The 22,153-nt window shown below is 45.7% G+C and overlaps 1 protein-coding gene across 1 annotated transcript in view; it reads right to left on the reverse strand.

Annotated features, from left to right (window-relative positions):
• The window catches only part of LOC147717787 (complement factor B-like), a 590,914-nt gene that overhangs the window by 72,701 nt on the left and 496,060 nt on the right, over positions 1 to 22,153 (reverse strand). The window contains exon 16 of the mRNA XM_086924575.1: positions 1,844 to 1,976. Within this exon, the coding sequence (XP_086780701.1) occupies positions 1,844 to 1,976 (133 nt within the window). The remainder of the gene's footprint in view (positions 1 to 1,843; positions 1,977 to 22,153) is intronic.

Genomic DNA, 22,153 nt, shown 5'->3' on the forward strand with positions numbered 1-22,153 from the left:
TGCTCTAGAGTCTTCAATTGGAGTCACTGGCAGTGTCCTACACTGGTTCTTCTCCTCCCTTTCCAACCAACACCAGTTGTTCACATAGGTATCTCCAGAACCCAATATCCCCATAACCGGTGGACGCTCCCAGGGTTCCATACTATACCCTGTCATCTTCAACCTCTGCATGGAGCCGATTGGGGTTCTACTCAAAGATAACAGCAACAAAATTCACCAATATGCCGATGATACACATCTCTACTTGAAACCCTTCTGTTCCAGACATCCAAACCTTCAAATACTTTCTGCACCTCATGCAGACTGGATGTTAGCACCTACCTGAAGCTAAACCACCACCAAGGCAGAAATACTTTTATTTGCCATGAAAAAGAAGGAAGTAATAGTACAAGTCTTTCTCAGTGAGATTAACCTTAATAGCTTTGTACCTCAAATTTCACTGAATGTCAAGTCACTTGGATTCACCATGGACACCAATATCACACTCCAGGAGCACACAGAATTTTTTTTTTGAAACAGCTTTGTACCAGCTTTTTAAAGTTAACACATTTGCTGTTTAAACCCTCTCCTCATGAGCTTGCATCTAGATGGAGTTACAATACTCCACGGCCTTCCAGATTCCACAGTTAGCTCCCTTAGGCCATCCTACACACTGCAGTATGTCTCATCTAGTAGCTAATGAAATATGATTACATCCTGATGAAGCTCAATAGGTTCTTGCAGGCCTGCGGCAACCCCTGCTTATCTCGCAGACAAGCTCACTATTTCTGGTGGTTTGAAGCACACCTTAGCCAAGAAAATGTCAGACTGAAGACTTAAGAAGTTTTAATAAAAAACAGCCAGCAAATCCTTTCCATCTATTCACCCAGGATCTGTAATAACATCTTCAGATCTATCTGGGCTGCCCAAACTCTGCTCCAATTTACAAAAGAGTTGAAAACACCCATCTTGAAAGTACACTACATCACTGTGCATTAAAAGTACCCTCCTGCTACCAGAATCCAGCTATCTCTCCAACCTGGAGGTTGCCTACAGGGTGCTGCTTTTTGGCTAGATTTGTGCAATACAAATACTACTTACATACAAACATTCATACACCAACGCTCACCTCACGTGACCATGGTGTGCCATGACTTCAGAGCACAGCTTTAATTTTGCAAAATCGATAATGACATGATGCAACTGCAGTGTGCTTGCTTGTCACATCTACTAGAGACAAAAACTGAAAATAAGGCAGAAAATAATGTTAATGGGTGGTTGCATCAAATATTTCCGAAGTCCTGCAGAGGACATTTGTCTCCACTGTACACCCTCATCCTTTACTCACGGTTAATCACAGAGAGACAGACTCCTCATCCTATACCGCCTCTCATCCTGTACCTGCTTTTACTTACTAAGGGATACCCTCTTCATGACATATTCACCTTTACGGTGAGGGCGATCCTCATCATATATTTACCTTTAGTCCCAGTGACAGCCCTTGTCCGGCACCCACCTTAACTCTAGAGGCACCAACTCTTATCCTATACTCACCTTTACTTACATAAGCAAACCCCTTCATCCTGTACCCACCGTAGCTCAGAATGGGCTAGCCTCTTGTATATCCGCTTTTACTCGCAGAAGGACACCACCTCATCCTGTACCAACCGTAACTATCAGAAGCACAGCCACTCATCCTATACACACCTTTGCTCACAGAAAGACATCCCTTCATCCTGTACCAGCTAAGCTCTTACTGGACCAGGCTACAGGCTTATCCTGTACCCACATTTGGTCACAGAGAACAGTCCCTCATCCAATGGCCTTTTATCACACAGAGGCACCTCTTTAATGATGTACCCACCTTTGCAAGTGAACGCGTCAACATGAGGTTCTGTTCCACCAGTACACAAGAAGCGATCTGTCACCACTTCGCTGACATCTGTGACATTGACGTAAAGGGGGGCTTTCAGCGCATCCCTGCTGCACACAGGTTTCTGGAGAGGAAACATCATTAAAGGATGTCATCAATAAAACACTGTCCATCTTTAAAACTTTTGTGACGCACGCTCTGCCCCCAGACCAGTAAATTGGGCATGCACTGATGATGGCTGAGGCATAATTCATAGAATCCTGAAGTGAAACTACTGTTTCACACTTGCATTCTCACTTCCTAAAGTTTGTCTCATTCCTGGTCCTCTGTCTTAGCCACTCCCAGCTCTCTTTTGATTCCTTACTCTCTGCCTTGAGGGTCACCTTCTGAAGGCAGCAGCAAGACACAACTTAGGCTATAGTGTGTGTAACAAGCACAACATTTTTTTGCCTCCCTCCATCTCAATTTCTCACCTTCCTCTCCCCTGAAATGGTAGAAACTAAGAGTCAGATGTGAGGGATACTTTAGCAATCAGAAATCTGGCCACACCACCTCTGCATCTCTTCTTGCTCCCACTCCTAAGCTCTATTTAGGATATTCTGGGACACATTATACCCTTAGCAATTGCAATAGTTCCATCTAACAGAGTTTTTACATCAAAGGAGATGATCAATACTTAAATCTAAGTTGCCTGATCCCCCCTGCCTCCAATCCTGCACTGCACACGACCCTCCTGCCTGTTGTACTCTGCACTGCTCTTGTAATACCACTCTTCTAATTCCACTGGTAGTGCCAACCATTATGGGTTTTATAGACACCAGCTTCCTGCCCCCCCTGGTCTTACCAAAAATTATCAAGTCAGGCTTCTCTCAATCAATTATTTCGGCCTTTAACTTTAATATCTGTTCTTGCCCCAGAGGGTGTAGGTGACATGCTAAACATTGCTATAAGTGCCTACCTGGGATTTCTTTCAGATTTGTCACATAAGCTGCAACAAATTAAAAACTCTCTATTCAGAACCTTGGGCTGCCTAAAGAGGGCTCAACAAGCGAGTCCTAATGTGTGCTCTGTACCCGCTGGGGGTGTGGGAAAGTATTCAGTATAAGCCCCTTTACATTGTTCATCACGCCGACCTTCTATGTGGCTGCAAGACACAACAAGATGCCTGGAAATGCTCAGCTGCCCATTGTTAATTGGACCTGGACGGTGCTGTTGGCTTCTGCCTACCACCCTGAGAGTGTCTACGGGCCCTCCCGTAATGTACAAGGTGTCTTATAAGTGTGCTCGCATGGTTGTTTGGACAACAGAAGAAAGTTTGGAAAGTTTTGAAGTTTTCCTCCAGAGCTGCAGGAAAATGTATCTAACTGGGGTATCATGGCATCTGATTGAATTTCGCCTTTCTCCCACCCAAGGCACCCAACACCTACGAGAAAAAAAATGACTAAGACCCATTCTGCATTGGGACTTAGAAAATTTGCAGCACAAAATGTACAGAGCTCCAGTGGGAACCTCCTTCAAGTATCCAGCCTGCGATTATACAGTGGAGACTACAATTCATTAGCAGCCTGCTTAGGGAGGATTTTTCTACATAAAACGTGACAGCCTTTTTGACTTCCAGACTTTCATCAGGCCCAATCCAGTTGTTATATCTGTCCAGAGCTCCATCGCGATCTGCCTCAAATTTTGAACTTAGGTCCCCATCTACCACTTCTATAGACTATCTATTGTGCAATTTGCAAATAGGTGTTTACAAATTCATAAATCCGGTACCCTTCTTGGATTTATGTCATTTTGGTATCAATTTTGTTATAAAATCTTTCTCTTTATTTTAAAATTGTTGTGGAGTTTTATTGTGTTTTGTCTGACTTTTTCTACTAGTATATGCACTGCTTAAATACTTGCCTTTGATTTAAGCCTGACTGCTCTGTGTCACGCTTTCTGGGTTGAGCATAGGTCTATTTTACTTCTTTTTGTGGCATCTAGCAGGTGGGTGGCCTTATCCTTTGAGGTGGACACCTGTCCACCCAAAATAGCAATCAATCCACTTTCCTACATGCTAGCTTTAAAACTGAGAAATATATGACGTACTGTTACATCAAAGAGTACCAAAATATACTGGGTGTCACTGGGGATTGACATTTGCATTTTAAAATTGAAGTAATTTGACAGCCTGCAAGAATCGGAAAATCCTAGGTACTCACAGGGGATCAACGTTTGAATACTAAAATTGATGTGATGTGAAAGATTACTTTGGAAATCCAAGCTTTCTGCTTGGTCACCCTGGATTTTCCACCTCTTGCTGGATTCTATGTTTTTGCTTGTTTAAAAACTCTATGCACTTTACACCTGCTAACCTGTGCTACCCTTTTAAACATGGTCCAATTGACATATCCCTAATTGATGTATTTAACTTACCTATAAGTGCCTGGGATATGGTATAAGACGTACCCATGGTCTGTAAATAAAATGTTACAAGTGGATAGCAGCACTTATTGTGCGATTCACTAAAGTGACAGCGGAAGACATGGCTTCAGGCCTACCATTGTAGACTGACTCCAACTGTGTAAAAACTGCAATTCATGTAGCCAAAAGAAACTTTTTTAACAGGTCAAAACCTCCCTTTGAAATATTAGTTTCCTTTTTGCAGGCATTGTAGCCCACAAACCAGGGTGCATGGTGTTAGAAATGGGGGTCTCTAGTTGACAATGGTATACTCCTTTGTCCAAATAGGGACCCTTGCTTCTATTCAGGGAACGGGGGATACACTCCTGAATAACCCCTGCTCACCCCCTTGGTAGCTTGGCACGAGCAGACAGTCTTATCTCAGAGGAAGTGTGTAAAGCATTTGTGAGCACATACAGTAATACAGTGAAAACACTACAAATGGGCACCACACCAGTGTAGAAAAATAAGTAATCTTTACTAGACTTAACTCAAGACCAAACAACAAAAATCCACAATACAGTATCAAGAATATGACTTTAAAATGGTAGAAATAGCTTAGTTCAATGTAGATGGAAAATGCGAAACTTAACTCTCAAAGTACCTTGGATGCATAACCCAAAAAAAACACAAGGGTCGCAGAGAAATCGATGCGTCTGTTCATTGCTTTGGGGGAGGCAGCGCACCTGTTCCTTACTGCTGCGCAGGTGAGGCGATGCGTCTGTTCCTTACCGGAGAGGAGGCGAAGCTTCTCTTTCTAACCGTGATCCGGTGCGATGCAACAAGATGGCGCCTCGATGCAATGCGTCTTTGATGCGATGCAACAACTTGGATGCGATGCATGCACGCCCGATGGGCGTGCATTTAAATCAATGAACTTTGGAGCCGGGACAGGCCCTGCAACAAGCTTCTCTGGGGATGCGACAGCGGCATGCTTCAATGGTGATGCGACACGCTTCGTTTGCGATGCGACGGCACGCTTCTTCGGCGATGCAACGGAAACTGCTGCGACGCGCTTTTCCTCGTTGCTTCGCACTTCCAGCTCCCAGCGACACGTAGTCTCTCAGAGGGCCCAAACAACAGCAGGCACCTCACTGCAGGTAGAATTCCCAGCAAGGGAATTCAGGGGGAACTGGTAGTGAAGTTTTTGTGTCCCTGAGGCTTAGGAACAGGAGGCAAGCTCACCTTCAAGCCCTTGGAGATCTTCCTCAACATAGTAAAATTACACACAACGTTCCTTTTCTCCTTTCTTTGGTTGATCTAAAGTTCTGGGGTCTGGCCCCAATATTTATACTGCAAAATCCTTGGTTCTCCGAAGGCAGAGTGTCTGTACCTAATCAAAACCAGTTCTGTCCTCCTGGGTACAGCTTCCTGGCAGAAGGTGGAGACAGCATTGTTTGAGAGCAGACCTGGCTCAGGTAGCTGAAAGGAAATCTCCTCCCCCTACTCTCTATTCTATGAGGGCTCAGGTCAGTGAAAGAAATCTCCGCCCCCTACTCTCTATTCAATGCAGGTCCTATTCAACCCAGCCCTGACCCATCAGGCTGCTGGAGCCAAGGCCCTCACCAGCACCCTTTTACTCACAAACCAGACATGGAATACCCAAACCTAGCAGAGACATACTGGATGGTTAGGCAAGAAAATAATTACTTTCTAAAAGTGGTATTTTCAAACACAGGATGTAAATATCACCCTCACTAACAGATGTATTTTAACATTCTGAGTTCAGGCATACTAAACCTGAATTTGTACCTTGTTCCCTGGGTCAGGTAGGATTGTGAGATGTTATAATCAAACTGCCCATTTCTGGCCTATGGGAACAGGTATCCTTGCAATAGTGAAAAGCGAAATTGGATGTGATTCACTGTCAGAACATGTCACACACATCAGTCTATGTCCTACCTTTTATACAATGCACCCTGCCCATGGGCCTACCTTAGGGGTGACTAATATGTCAAAAAGGTAAGGCTTAGGGACTGGCAAGTATGTGCACTTGCCAAGTCAAGATGGCAGTCCCAGACTGCACACAGGCCCTGCAATGGCAGGCGTGAGCCATATTTGGTGCTTCTGTGGGTGGCACAACCAGTGCTGCAAGCCCACCAGCAGCATGTGATTTACAGGCCCTGGGCACACATGGTGCACTATACTAGGGACTGACAAGTAAATCAAATAGCCAATCGTGGAGTCACTAATCCATTACAACAATTTACAATAGGGAGCACTTGCACTTTGGCACTGAATAGCAGTGGCAAAGTGCCCAAAGCACCTAGACCAGCAAAAACATAGCTAAAACACAGGAGGCAGCAGCAAAAAATGTAAGGGAGACCCACGCCAATGATACCAGGACTAACACATAGTATTGAAAAATAGGAAATGTAGATATGTGACAAGTACCCAAACGCATTTTTCCACTATGACAGACCTAGCTGTTGTATGTAGAAAACCAGAGTACAGATTAAACTCCTAATGCTGTATTCTGGGAATGGGACTAGTAAATAAAGAACAATTTCTAATAGTTATCAGAAATCCGACTCAATGATGAGGTTAGATTTTTATTCAATAGTAAGGAATGTAATTTTAAGACATTAGCCCTTTCACTGTCTCCAGCTTCCTCCAGCCTGTACTTTGCCTGAATAAAGTGTGAATGGAGTGTCAAATTTCCTCTCAGAAGCTGCATGATAGGTCACTGTGGCTGACCTGAATGGATAGGAATTCCTCCTTTGAGCTTAGCAGAAAGGTGGTGAATGATTGCATCTTTTTTGACATCTTAGTGTCAAATCCTGCTTGAGAGGTCTGCTAGCTTAACACATAACACTTATACTGGGATCTCACAGGTGAGCAGCACCTACATACTATAGATGCTGAAGCAACCACCTTCTGAGGTGAAAATAAATCATTGATGGTATTGGAGAGTGGTGCCAGTTTAGCTCTCAGTACTGTAAGCTGGCTTGATAACCCTTTGGCAATCGCTCATACATGAGAATTCAAGCCATATTTTGGGTACAAGAACCTGTGCAAATCTACGAGTCCCAAGGAGCAAACCAGCCATTCTGTAGCAGGATCTCATTTCTTACCACGGATTGTGGTCTATGGCATTTTGGAATTTAACCATGGTTGGATGCCATAATACAAGTGTCATAGACTTTCCATTGTTATAATCAAACTGTGATTCAGAAAACTTGACTAATATTATTGCTATGTTTCTAATCTTCTTGAATACCACAATTTATGTTTTTATTGATATTAATGTTTTTGTTAGCAGTAGTATGTATACACCACTTGTGAAACAGATGTATTACTGTTAGTGTTGTACCATAGACAAGCACAGTTCGATACCTAAATCTCACAAGCATCATGGGAAGCAAGATCTGTGCATTGATGCAAATTGCAGCATAGCACAAATAGCTTGTGATTTGGCTAGTAAGACCGAGAGGAGACATATTGTTGGAGGACAGTCTGAAGGGGTGTGTGACATGCTTCCAATACCCATGGACATCGACGTGCATAGTGGCCATAAGAAATTTATTTTGAGTTGAGTATATTTTCTCAAAAACGTGAGAAAATCACACCTGATTAGACTAGATATTAGGTCTCTTAGTTTTTATCTTTACTAATGCTCTTGTTATATGATAATAATTGATTGTCACCTTTTGCACACTGGCACAGTGACTGGAAATAATTTGTAGCTATAACATTGTGTGTCCCTTGACTTCTCAAGGCCAAGTGGGAGCACACGAACAAATAATCCCGCTAGCACACAACCGGCTCAGCGAGAACCCTGTTTGTTTTTCTCTAGATTGGCTCACAGGATGTATCCAGATGTCTAGGGGCTAAGAGACATCAACTGGGTAGGCCAAATCCTTGTCTTGCATCTTTTCCTTTGAACCTTGAAAAATAACCCGAGCTGCTTCTACCACAGGTCTAGATGGCAATTTGGAATAGTTCCTGCTCCTTGCTGTTTCCTAGCCCCCACCAGCAAATAGGAGGATGTGGACTCAAGACTGGGATCTTGTTCTGAGGCTCCTGCCTGATTATAAGTGGTTAGGTTTTTTTACACCAGGTTTTTCTAGTTGTTATTGAACCAGACCTGATTTTACTGTCCAGTAATTTTGCACTATAAAATTGCATGAGGCTTCAGCTAAAAACCTAATCCTAGTTTTTTTTCTTTCTAACAGAAGGAACATATAATCCTCATGATGAGAGCAGATGGAAAATGTTTACTTCAACTCACAGAGAATTGGGAATTCCGTGTTGTGTCAAACCAGGAAATTGTCGCACATGGCGATTCCTGACTTCATGGGGTTTACCTTGTAATTGCCTGGCACTGGGGCGGATTTAGAGCATGTAATGGTAAATCTGCATGCAAATCCCCTGCGCCCTCAGTACCTTTCATAATGTGTTAGTTCCAGAGGAGTTAAATCTATCTTCAACTAAGATGTGCCATTTTTAGTGAGAGGGTTCCCATCTAATTACTTAATCTGCACCTCTCTTGAAAGTTTGTCAACACAAACTTCATGTACTACTTTGGCAGGAATTGGGGTTTCTAAAGGTTCCTCAGATCCTCTGGGAGTTAACTTTGTTTCTAGAAGAAACATTTCATTCTGGTAAAGAAAGACAACTTTACCTGCCCAACCAATAGATGTTTACTGTTAATGGCCATTTATGAATCAAATTCAAAAGCTTTATTCGAAATTTGTGTTTGAATTCATAAAAGCATACATTTAAAAAATTTGTGACGCATAAGGTACAGATACATACACCAACGTTAAAATCTAGTAATACCAAGAATGTTAAAAAAGATCTAAAATGCAGTTGATTTACAAAATTCATTGCATTGAATTCCTGAACTTAATCAATAGTTTTAAAAAACTCGATACAGCTTGTACGACGATAACATTTTCTAGCCGTTGCAGCCTAATGAAAGCGGTTCTACAAGTGCAATGGCCCCATGCCCTCAGGATTGTTTTCAAAATGGCCGCCCTAGGAGCTGAGTAAAATTTACAAAAAAGAATACAATGAATGTTTGATTGGGCGGAGGTTTCATCACATGGACAGGTGAGTGTCATCCTTGAACAGTTATTGCAGACTGGAAAAGTGATTAAGCAAAAGAAAGTACCAAACCTAAAACGGGTCAGTAACATTCTAGAATAACAGTTACAATCGCTTGTAAGGTACAGTTGAGGCCCTTTGTTGACAGTGATTTGCTGGTAATCCAAGACTGAGTTTTTAGATTTTTCCATATCCCATCTGTTATTGGCTAAATAGTCCAGAGCCATTTTTTTCAGTGACTTTCTTGCGACCACCTCCATACTAGATGGCTTCGTAAAGTACTCTGGATGGCCAATCTCAGTCATCAAGTTTTTAACATATGCCAGCCATTTAATGTTGCTGACACCATCTAGGGTCCTACAGTCGGAGATTAAATTGCAGTTTAAGGATTTCTCCGGCGTGACCCACACCTTATGCCATAGTAGTATGGGCGCAATTTCTATGGCATCTAGGATGTACGATAAGCCCAGTTCGATGTGTGTGAGGTAGGTTGCTGTTAATTTAGGAGCCCCAAGCAGGTATCTGAGATACTGGTTCTCGGTTAGTTGAATCGATGATGCATTTTAGATTCCCCAGATTCCTGAACCGTATATGGCAGTGGAGATACATTTTGCCTTATAAATTACAGTCAGTTCCTTCACGTGTCTACCTCCTATTTTAGCCGCAAAGTTATTCAGGGCTCCTACAGCCCGTGAGAACGCTAAGTTTCTTGCTCTCACGGCAGTGTCCCAATTGCCTTTCCTATCAAAATGTATTCCTAGGTAAGAAAACTGATCGGTGGTCTCAATCCTCCTACCCTCAAGGAATATTGGGCAGGATGCCTTCTTAGAACCATGCCCACAAATCCATAGTGAAAGTTTTGGTGATGTTTATTCTTTGGCCCTTATCGTTCATATAGTTGGAAAATCTCAGAACGGCTCTCTGTAGGCCTACCTTGGTTCGGGACATGATGGCAGCATCGTCTGCGTAGAGAAGTATTGGTACCGACTGCCCCTTGATCACTGGATAATCGAACCGCGACTCTTTGAGGTGATTGCTTATGGAGTTTATGTAAAGGGTGAATAGTAGGGGTGCTAGTATGCACCACTGTTTTACGCCCCTCCTAATGGGGAACTTGTCCGAGCACTCACCGTGAGTGCCGTACCTTACCCTGGCTCCAGCACCCCTATATAATTCCTTGATGAATGTAAGGATTTGGTCATCTATGCCCATATCAGAAAGTGTGGACCACAAATTGTTATGGTCCACACAGTTGAAGGCTGAACTCAAGTCAACGAAAGTGATGTAAAGATTACCCTTCTTAGCTTTAGTGTACTTTGATATAACAAGGGCCAGGTTTAATCCCTGTTCGAGTGCACCTTTGCCCGTTCTGAATCCATACTGGAAACTGGAAATGATGTCTCCCTCCTCCGCCCAAGATTGGATTCGATTTAAAATTATGCGGCCTGCTACCTTCATTAAGGCGTCGAGAAGGGAAATTAGCCGATAGCAAGTAGGGTCGTTCCTATCTCCTTTTTTGAAGATAGGAACGACTATAGCTTCGGTCCAAGTGGGGATGAAACCATGGGAGTTTGCACTGTTCAAGACGTTGACTAACATGGGGGCCCAGAGATCAATTTCTGTTTTAAAAACATCTATTGGAACCCCATCCGGGCCCGGGGCTTTGCCTGAGGGGCTTTGTTTAATTGCAGCAGTAACCTTTTCACAGGTGAAGGTGATACCCAGCGGGAATACATCCACGGTATGGATATCATCGTCCTCTGGTGTTGTTACTAGTGTAGAAACTACAGAAACGGTGGAATTCGCATTGGCATAAAGACCTTCGAAGTGCTTGACCCAGGTTTCACCATTGATAGCGATATCTAGTGTGTCTGACTGTTTATTCTGCAAATGTGGGGCATTGACAACCTTCCAAAAGGCGGTCATATCCCTGTTTTTTGTGGCATTGATTAGAGCTGACCAAGCCTCTATTTTCAGGGATTGTTTCCTAGTTTTGACTGCCCTAGAATATAGCTTTCTGGCTAGGCGGATCTCCATCTGAGATCTCGGAGATGTATGCATGACCTTTTTTAATGCTTTAAGTGCTTTTGTGCAATTATTATCAAACCAGCCGTTTGGTCGGTTTGATGCGGAGCGATATTCCCTGGTCAGATGCTTTTTTATTTCTATTTGAATTTTTAGGAAGGAGCTCAGGACTTTAGCTGGGGTTTCTGTTAGAGACAGAAAAGTGTAGATTTCTTCCCTCGATTTCGATACTAGGTTTATTAACAGTCTCGCTGGGTCCACCTTATTCCATTTAATAGAATAGCCGTTTCTACGCCCTAAACTAATCTCTGGCTGATATAAAAATGTATCCCCCCCGAGCCTGTTCTTGCCCCTCTAGTTTTATAGAAAAGGAGATTGGGTAATGGTCTCCATAAATGGCATCCAGTGTTTCCCATGAGGTCACTATCTGGGCATGGGTTTCTGATAAAAGAGTGAAATCTATTATAGAGTTGCACCCCCTCCCATGAAATGTTGGTTGAAAGTGGGCGATTGGGGAGCATAACTCATTAATATAGGATAAATTAAAATGGAAGATCATTTTGTTGAATGTCTCGCCAGATGTGGAGTGAGTGAAATGGGTCGTATTGTCGTCCTTATACTTGCCAAGGCCGCACAAGCCCTTCGAGGAGTTAGGACAGACAGTGCAATTAAAATCGCCTACACAGATCAATAAAATCTCCCCTCCTATCTGGTCCTTGATGATGGTAACACTATGCATCAAGTTATTAGTGACCTTTTCCAAGATGTATATGGGCACATTGTTATAGAAATGAATTAAAATCATGTTCTTGGCATTACCCCATTTGCGTGTTAAAATCTGATAGTATTCAGTGGACAAATTCCTGAGTACTTTGAGCCCGCCTGTGGTGGAGACATACGTGCACAGGCCTCCCTTGTTTCTTCCCTGAGAAGTTGGTTGTGCAGATGAGTGAAATGTCTGAAAGACAAATAGATGGATTTCATCTATGGTCCAGGTTTCCTGGAAGCAGAGAATGTTGTAGTTGGCAACTAAATCGAGCCATGTGTTTTGGGAGACTTTATTTACTAAGCCTGCTACATTTCAGGATATAATGTTGTGTGTAGGTTTAATTAACTTGGGAGTTTTGTTTTTATTCAGTTCCATGTCGACCATGATCTGACTCGATCGAGGGGCTTCCCTGGGTTTGTGTTCAGGTCATACCCTGAAGTCCAACAAAAGATTATCTAGTTCCTTGTTGGTCAGGTGGTTAGAAGGTCTCTGAGTCGTCGTTTCCCTGTCTATAATCTTATCCTGCGCTCTGTCTAAAAGTAAGTTACTCTGTATACTAGTCCGGTGTACAGTGGGCTCTAGGCCTACGCTTTGCACCTTCCCCACTTCGACAACCGTCTTCTGTCAATCTTGGTCATCCAAGTTTGCTAAAGGTTCGTAAAAATTTCCTAGGAGGATTGACCAATATGGGTTAAACGTTGCCCGGTGAGGTCTGCCCGGATGATGGAATAATGGTCTGGGAATGCCTGGTCGTGGTTGGTATAGAGGTGCCCTAAAATGAGAGGGTCTAGATGAATAAAATCTAGAGTTATAATTGAAATTTTCTAGGGTATCTCGAGTATCGGAGGTGGCTGGTAAGTTTGAGGAGGTCATTAGAGATGGGGGGTAGAAGTAGCTCAGGCGCGGGTTGATATGCCGCCCTCCCCTCTTTCCAGATACCAGTCAATTATGTGGGTAACTACCCTCCGGTCTCTAAAATTGATGATTACAACATCCCCCTGAATGTCTTTGGCTCTAGGTCCTACCCATGATAATCTCCTCATGAAGGTTATTTCCCCATTTATGTTAGGGGGCAGTGGTCTGTTGTTAATTAACCAATGGATTGCTTTATTTTTAAGGGCTCTGTAATTTTCAGTCCTCCCTTCTCCCAACTCTGGGACCCCAGTGAGCATAATAACGTAAGGGGCTGCCTCTGGTGGTAAGTCTATGTGTTGCCCAGGTCTATGTATATCGGTAGCTGGAATAGATGCCCTCATCTTTGAAGTGTTGCTTGTTTTAGAATTATTTGAGGGCCCCCCTGTTCCCGGTTCCCTGGGTGACTTTGGGACATTCTCTTTACTAGTGGGCACTGATAGTGCTTTTACTGTTTGGGGGGGGGGGGGGGGGGTGAGGGGGGGGTTCCCTGGTGGTGTTGGTTTTTAGAGGTAGCAAGTCATGATACACAGTTGGTGGATGGTGTGATGTCAATTTTTTAAGGGTCTCACTGTTGGAATGGGTAATATCCAATATTGAGGACATTTGGTCGCCCAGCCTCCTGACTCGCTCTAAGAGTGGTAACAGCAGGGATTTTACCAGCTGTTCTATGCTTTCTAATATGCCTTCATTTGAAGGAGTTACAGGGAGAGATGTCTTGTGCATAGTATGGGAGCCATGGGTTCCTTTTGTCTTAGTAGGGATTTTCCGAGGTCTAATTGATTTTGCTTGTCTACCCAAGTGGCGTACCCCGCCCCGCTTGCCTTTTGATGAAGCCCCCTGGGCTAGGTGTGGGGAAAGGACCCGATTGGTCTTTTTCATTCTACCGGATTTACTAGACAGTAAGGAGGGAGACTCTCCATGGGTAGAGTGCAAAGAGGAGTCCAGGTTAACCATGTTGATGTCTTCCCCCTTGGAGGATTGTGTTGTTTCTGGGTGATCCTGTAGAAGTAAGGGGTGCCTGGGTCATGTGAGGGGTTGTTTCCTGTAGATTGGGTGGGCTGGAAGATTGTTGTTTGAATAGAGCGCAGAGAGGAACGTTTGTTGGAATGAAATTCTGTGGACATGCGATGTTCGGCGGCTGCAATCTCATGATCCAACTTATTTGCGACTTTCGTTAAGAAGTGGTCGATTGTCCCTTTAAAATTCCCGCCCGCCAATGAATTCCTGCTTTTAGTGTGGCCTTTAGACATTGCTTAGTTAACAGTTCCAACGATATGTAGCGTAAAGAATAGTTTAAAAACATGCAGTGTAATAGTAAATTGTTCGAGCACTAGGTAGAGTCTCTTACTTTTCAGTCGGTATCGTGGGGCCAAGAGAGGTGGCCCGACCCGGCCTCTTCCGGCCACTAACGGCAAAAAAACATTCCCGCCCTTGTCCCGGGCTTCTCCCGGCACGTCCCGCGCACGTCCTCGCGGAACGTAGGAGCAGGCGAGTCTTTATGCGCCTCCTGGCGCGTGGGAAATGCGCGTCCTGCCCCTGAGGATCCTGGGGCTTGTAGGTGATGATTACAGGAGCGGTGGACCGGCGGAGCCAAGCCCGGCCGGTCGATGAAGGCGGGGGGCGGAGCTAAGCCCGGCCGCGAACAGGGAGACAGCAAAGTCAAATGCCCAGCAAACACCAGCGAACACCCATTTTTAGTGAGAAGGTTCCCATCTAATTACTTAATCTGCACCTCTCTTAAAAGTTTGTCAACACAAACTTCATGTACTATTTTGGCAGGAATTGGGGTTTCTAAAGGTTCCTCAGATCCTCTGGGAGATAATTTTTTTCTAGAAGAAACATTTCATTCTGGTAAAGAAAGACAACTTTACCTGTCCAACCAATAGATGTTTACTGTTAATGGCCATGTATGTCACTGGGTGCAGACTTAGATATATCTCTGTATTAAAGCGAACAATGCTTTCTAAATCCTCCATTACCAATGCTTCTTGATCGCTGTCACTATTGCAAAGGCTGTCTCAGTGGTTTCTGTCATTTACCCTTGGAGACACAAAGGCCATATCACATGCAAGGCATCATAGCCAGGCACACCAACTACCTGGGTAAGGCATGTTGTAGCATGTGCTGCTGTAGATCACATGCTTTGCACACTCCTGCCAAATTAGTGTTGAGCATGGTTGGTGGAAGTTGTCTTTCTTCAAAGATATTTTCAGTCTCATGATACTCCATGACTCCTCCATAAAGCTCACACTACACCAAGACAAAGAGTATAACTCAGATTTTTTTTTTCCACTATCTATTTTGAAGGTGCTTCTAGATCTCTGGGACCGTGGAGCTACAGTCAAGATAAGTTCAACTCCAAGGAACAGAATCCTCAGCTACAACATCAAGAGACCCATCTTTGAAGACACAGTTTATATTATTACCCAGATCAGCGGGGTTTCTTTGGCTACAGTTCGTATTGGAATGGTTCAAGGGGGCAGGGAAGCATTATGGGGTAAATGCCGTGGGCTAATGTTGGTAATTGTGAGAGTACTGCTAGTCAGTGATCAGTGGGGAGCGTGCACGCATAAGTCACATGCCATCACTGCATTTGGAGCAGTGGAGCTGGTTGTCGGTTGACCGTTGCTCCAAGACCGGGACACAGGACGATGACGCAGGACACACAGACTTGGTCAAACACAAGGAGATGATGGACGCAGCGCTGAAACTTTTCAGATACTCACCCCCAGTCAAAGATATGGGTGGAATCCATCCTCGTTCTTTAACTCACTTCACCACCCCAATTCAGACCCAGCCATATGCAAATCAGTCTTGTCCCCATTCCTCATGGGAACAGTCCAGCCCGAACTGCCACGCCAGGCCTTCCCTGGACTGGAAACAAGTATCCTGGGACCGGTTTCGGAATAACACCCCTCATCAGCCAGGCTAGCTTAAATCCAGTGGCAAAGTGAGAAAGGGACCTATGTCTTGGCATTCCCTGCCAACTTAGGGAAAACCCAATGAGATGATGGACGGAGCGCTGACATTTACAGACACTAGCCCCCAGTCACAGATCTGGGCTGAATCCATCATCATTATTTAGCTCACTTCGCCACTCCAGTTCAGATCAAGCCATATGCAAATCAGTCTTGACCCTGTTCCTCATGGGAACAGTCCAGCCCCTACTGCCAAGCCAGGTCTTCCCTGGACCGGAAACAAGCATCAAGGGACCGGTTTCGGGGTAACACCCCTCATCAGCCAAGCTAGCTTGAATCCAGTGGCAAAGTGAGCAAGGGACCCATGTCAGGGCATACACTGCCCTGCCAACTTAGGGTGACCAAAGCAGACACAAGTTAAACCAATCATCGTTCTTTAGCTGGTGTTCCCTCTGAATATCTATCTTGTATTGAAAAGATCTTATGTTCTATTTTGTCTCTATTGGAGAAATCTGTGCTAAGTTCTGATCATATACTGGAATTGATGTCTTCAATTTTGTTTGTAGTGCAGAATGTAAATAAGATTTGCCCTGTTAAATCTATACCAGCAGTGTATTCTCCTTTAGAATCCTCAGAGAACTATAGCCTGATACTGCCAGTGCCGCTTTGAGGGTCGAGAAACACTTTAGTACAAGCTGGTAATCCTCTCCATCTGCTACCTCCCCCAGAAACTGCCGGTAACCTTGAAAATTAACAGTTCTGTTTAAATACGTTTTTTGGGGATTTGGATACACGCTCCTCCCTGGAAATCCTAAATTGGAGATTTTTCTTATGATCACGAAGGGTTTGAGAAAAGGCACCGGAGAAGTTGGGAAAGGTAGTGGGTCTGTTTCACAGGCTGGTATGTGATGGGAGGGGGCGCCGTCAATTGCTAGCACCTTTTCTACCCCGCATTATAACTTGTTGGGGGTCTGTGGTATGAAGGAAGGGGAGAGGGACAGCCCTACAAGAAATCAAAAGAGCAAGAATTAGAAAAAGAGCCATTAAAAAACAAGAGGATTCCCCAGACAGAAAGCTTAGAGGGTTACACTTTCCGAGGACCATTGACACCCAGTATGATATACAGAGTGCGAGGGAGGGAGGAGAATCGAACTCTCCCTCTGATATGGGTATTTCCAATGTGCTTACTACGTTGCATATGGCTTCAGCAGGGATGGTGGGGTGCTCGGGAGTGGTGACGACTTACCCAGTTCTGCTGCCTCCTTACCCTCAGGAAGTACAAAATCCCTCACTTAGTGAGTTGGTTGAGACTCTGGAAGTGGAGGGAGGAATGAGTCGTGGGGTAAATGCAGTTCCAGTTTTACCCTAAGTGCAGTTACAAGTTCCTGTGGTTAGCCCATCACCTAGTTTGCCATCTTAGCTCAGCCTGCCATGCTTCAAACACAAAGAAGTAAATTCACTACAGAAGGAGAGACACTTGACACATTATAAAATGCAGCATTGCGATCCTACTGCGTTTACAACGGTCTTTAGACTCGAGGATCTAGAGAGGACTTATTTTGCAGAGGAAGGATGATCTGGATAGATGGCAGGTCAAGAGGAACATAGTTTCAACACTTCTTCTGTCTCTGGAATGAAGGAACTTTGGGGGCTCAACAAAGCTTGCTCCTGGAACAAAGACAACACAGAGAACACCCACTCCTTGCACAAAACAGCAAAGGCCACTCGTAATTGACTCTGTTGCCTTTGCTGTTTTGGAGCCGTGAATTACCGCCTGCGCTACAGGAGTAGCAAAACCACCTTTACCCTGAGCTGCTGGATCGGCTAGGACGCCGGTAAACACCGCGTGGCCGCAGAGGAGGGTGAGGCGCTGGCCCCGGGACTGCGAGGACCAGCATACAACAGCTCCAGCTGGTCCTCTTCCCGCGAGAGCCGCGCCCCCTCACAGTGCCACGCCCCCAGCCAAGCCCTTAACATCTCGCGGCACCCGCTTCGCGGGTGCCACTCGTAATTGACTCTGTTGCCTTTGCTGTTTTGGAGCCGTGAATTACCGCCTGCGCTACAGGAGTAGCAAAACCACCTTTACCCTGAGCTGCTGGATCGGCTAGGACGCCGGTAAACACCGCGTGGCCGCAGAGGAGGGTGAGGCGCTGGCCCCGGGACTGCGAGGACCAGCATACAACAGCTCCAGCTGGCACTCTTCCCGCGAGAGCCGCGCCCCTTCACAGTGCCATGCTGTAGGAGAGTAGGGTCTGCTATCCTATGGTCACCCCAATTTTTGCTTTTTTGCTTCACTGGTTTTCGACTTACTGAGGCTGTGGGCCTGCTAATCAGACCCCCAGCCTGCTGTTCTCTCTCTAAATTTATAATACATGTGCTATAGGTACATAACACAATTGGAAATGGACTCCTTGTCAGCCCCTGTACCATGCACTATAGGTGCTCAGGGCATAGGTGCCACCAAGGCCTCCCAGGGGCTGAAGCATAGCTTTTGCCACCCCTGGCTGGTTCTTAAATTGACACAACTGGCTGATCACTCAGCTGGGGCAAGTGGGTGTAATCACCCCTTGCTTAGATATAGTATACCTATATCTAAACCTATATCTGGACACATATATAACCTGTGAGCCACTCCTATGGAAGGCCTCATCAATCCTGGAGGCAGAGTGCGTGGTTTTATGTGAGATGGAGCTCTGGCATGAGCTGAGCCTGTCTGCAGCTGTCGGGAACAACTCCCTAAGCTGATCCGGGATAATGCCATACCATATACTCTTAAGCGCCTTATAATCCTCGCGGTTATATAGCAACTTTGGTTTGGCTTTATCAAAACATGTCGTGTAAGGTGTCATACGAATTGGAATACTACCCCCTCGCCAGTTCTGGCGACGGGGGTAGCATTCCACCCTTCTAGAGGGAGAAGACATGTTACTTTACTGAAACGCGGTTGATTTAAAATGAGCCTCAGATCCACAAAATGGATGCCCCTGCCACAGACACGGGTCTGGCCTCCTGCTGCTGACCGAAACCCGGCAGAGGAGGCCTGGACAAAGAGTTTCCTGTCACAGGGCGGTGTCAAACCACCCCAGACAGGAGATAGTGGATTGGAGTAGGGAGGTTTCAAAGAAACCAGACACTGCCTGGGGAGCACAAGGCTGCCCCTTGCAGGATCCGGCCAAACCGGTTCTGGGGCCTCCCAGCCCCTGTCCCAGCGCGGCCAGGATCAAAGGAAAGGGGTGTAACCACCCCCTTCCTGGGTCCCACCCATAGGAGGGGACCTAGCAGGATGTCCAACCCCCTAGATTCGAATAAGAGGGGGAGCAGTCCCAACGGACCTCAGATCATCCTGAAGAAACATAAGAAACGAAATCTGGACCCTTCGACTTTCTACACGACGTGAGAAGACTGAAGAATCTCCCTTGTGGTCAAGGAGTGACCACCCTGTGCAAACAGGCACCATCCAGCCCTCGACCCTTGCTTTGTTGCAGTTCCCGCCGGAACTCGAGCGACAGAGATCGACGAGATCAAGCTTGCCTGCCTTCTACCTGCCCGATCCACAGTCCCTGCAGAGCTGAGACCCGTGGAGGCGACCGGAAGCGTGGGGCACGCCATCTTGAAAAGGCCACGAGACGCTGACCGTGCAGCCCACGAGTGATCCTCGAAGCTGTGCACCGGGGTTTGAGAAGCCCCAGCCCCGAGCTCCACTTGCACCAAAGCTCACCCCTCTACACTCGACGAGTGCTGCGTGGGGCCCTTCTGCTTGTGTGCGCTCGACGCGTTGGCCCGGTCACTTGCCAGCTGGCTTGTGGCCCCTGTGCCGACGAAACTTGAAATACGACTTGCTTTTCTGGTTGCTCCAGATCTGCACCAGCTCCTGTGAAAAGGAGCACCTACTCTGACCCTCCTGGTTCGAGTGATAAGCAATCTCCCGGTTCCGCGTGGATTGCTTTTGCCAAGTGCTGTTTGCTGCAATCTTGAAGCCGACGGTGCTGACGGCGAGAGCCTACGTGGGACAGATCGTGACCTGCTCCTGGACGTCGCAGATGCCCCAGAGCCCACGTGACAGCGGAGAGAAGCCTATCGACAACCGCCTGATTGCGCCCGACATTGCCTGGTTCCGTCCTGGTTCCACCCTGGTCACTGCTGAGTGACCCAGACTCTGTACCCTCTGCTTTCAGGTACTTTTCTACTTCGATCCACCCTTGGATCGCACCGGACACTTCTGCTTCACAGCGCCTGCAGCTGCAACAGCTTCAAGCACCAAGAACCTGCGTGACAGAACCCGACGCCACTTCGACCCTGTGCACCCACGGCCTGTGGGTGAGGTAACTTTGCAACGCCGGTGTCCTTACACTGGTACACACCTCTAGGGTCTGTGTCTAAAGTTTTGTGTTCCTAGGTTCAGCGGAAGTATCTTTTAATTCACTTTAACTGACTTTTACGCACCATTGACATTGCATTGGTGCGCGCCGCACTTTCCGTGCTGCACCCGTCTCCTGTGGGCTACTCCCGACTTCATCATTGCTAGTCCTGACTGCTCCCAGCGAATCTCTAGGCCCTAGGCCTAACCATTGTTCGATAAGTGTTACTTATACCACTTTTTTAGTATATGGTCTGAGTGGCCACCCGCCCTCATCCATAATTGTGCAACTTTATATGTTTAACAGTGCTTTTGATTTAACGCTTGTGCCCCTTTCCTCATAAAGAGTACTGGGGAGTAATTTAGAAATAAATACATATATTTTTATAATATATACTTGTGTGGTGTCCTTTCATTTGATTACAGGATTGTATGTGGTAAAACAGCTCGCTTAACACGACCTCTTAAGTTAAGCCTTTAAGGCTGCTTAGTCCATGCTACCACTAGGATAGCTTGTCTACAAGGTTGACTTACAACCTGACATCTTTGGGGTTTGTTTGGACTGATACCCAGTGGTTCCAGAATTGGAAACACTACATATCAGGCCAACTTCTCACATTGGTGTGCAGCGGTGCGGATTTGAGCTTGCTGTTTGTTTTACCATTGCAATCTTTATCAAATTGAAAGATCACATCAAGTACCTCTAGGTACATATAAATCAAAAGCTTAGCATATTAAGTTCTACTGAACTTAGTAGTTGTAGATTAAAGGGAGTAGCACACCCTGACTACAACTCACTAGCAAGGTACAGTAGGAAAACACTTAGTGTAGGTAAGTGCACCACTTACACCTCACTAGCAGTCATGTCTGATACAGGTAGAGCCTCAGGCTCTGCTCCTGTAGAAGTTGATCCTATAGGGACAACATCCAGATATGACAACCTTAGCCACAAAGACCTGAGTGCCTTGTGCACAGCCAGGGGGCTAAAAAAGGGCAGAGGCCCTACCATTCCTTCCCTAATAGCTCTCCTAGAAAAGGATGACCTAGATAAGGTGAGTCAGGCTCCCTTAGAATCAGGTGAAGGGATAAACTCCCCTGAGAATGAGAATCTTCCAGAAGAAGAGGAGGAGGAAGAGGAAGAGGAAGGCTCTGATGTAGAAGAGCCTGAAGATCAGGATCAGAGGGGAAACCAGGTACAGGTTGCCAGGCTTAACCAGGCCAACTTGGACCTACATGGGAATGGAGAGGGCCAGCACCACTCCAGATCTCATAACCAAATTCTCCCAGGTAATAGGAGGGAGAGATCTCTATCAAGGGACTCTCACCTTTCTAGTGCCTCAAGAGAATCTCAGAGAGGGATGACTCCCTCCCAGAGAAAAGAGCATAGGGCCAGGATGAGGGCTGTCCAACTCCAAATAGAAAGGGAAGAGGTAGCCTTGGCTCAAGCTAAACTTGCTTTAGCAAGAGAAAGAAAATTGTGTGGCTTAGATGCCACTGGTGGCAGCAAAGTTCCTAAAGAAAAAGACAGGGCCTATGACAATAGAAACCTGACAAAAATGGTGCCCCCTACAAGGAAGGGGATGATATCCACAAATGGATGACTGCTCTTGAGAGGGCCTGCATGGTACAGCAGGTCCCTGAGGATCAGTGGGCAGCAATTTTATGGTACTCCTTTTCTGAGAAAGGGAGGGACAGGCTCCTCACTGTTAGACCTGAGGATGCCAAAAACTACTCTGTTCTGAAGAGTGCTCTTATTGAAGGGTTTGGCCTAACCACTGAGCAATACAGGTTGTTGTTCAGAGACACCCAAAAAGCACAGACTCAGG

The sequence above is a fragment of the Lissotriton vulgaris genome, chromosome 5, assembly GCF_964263255.1.
Source record: "Lissotriton vulgaris chromosome 5, aLisVul1.2, whole genome shotgun sequence".
NCBI classification, from domain to species: domain Eukaryota; kingdom Metazoa; phylum Chordata; class Amphibia; order Caudata; family Salamandridae; genus Lissotriton; species Lissotriton vulgaris.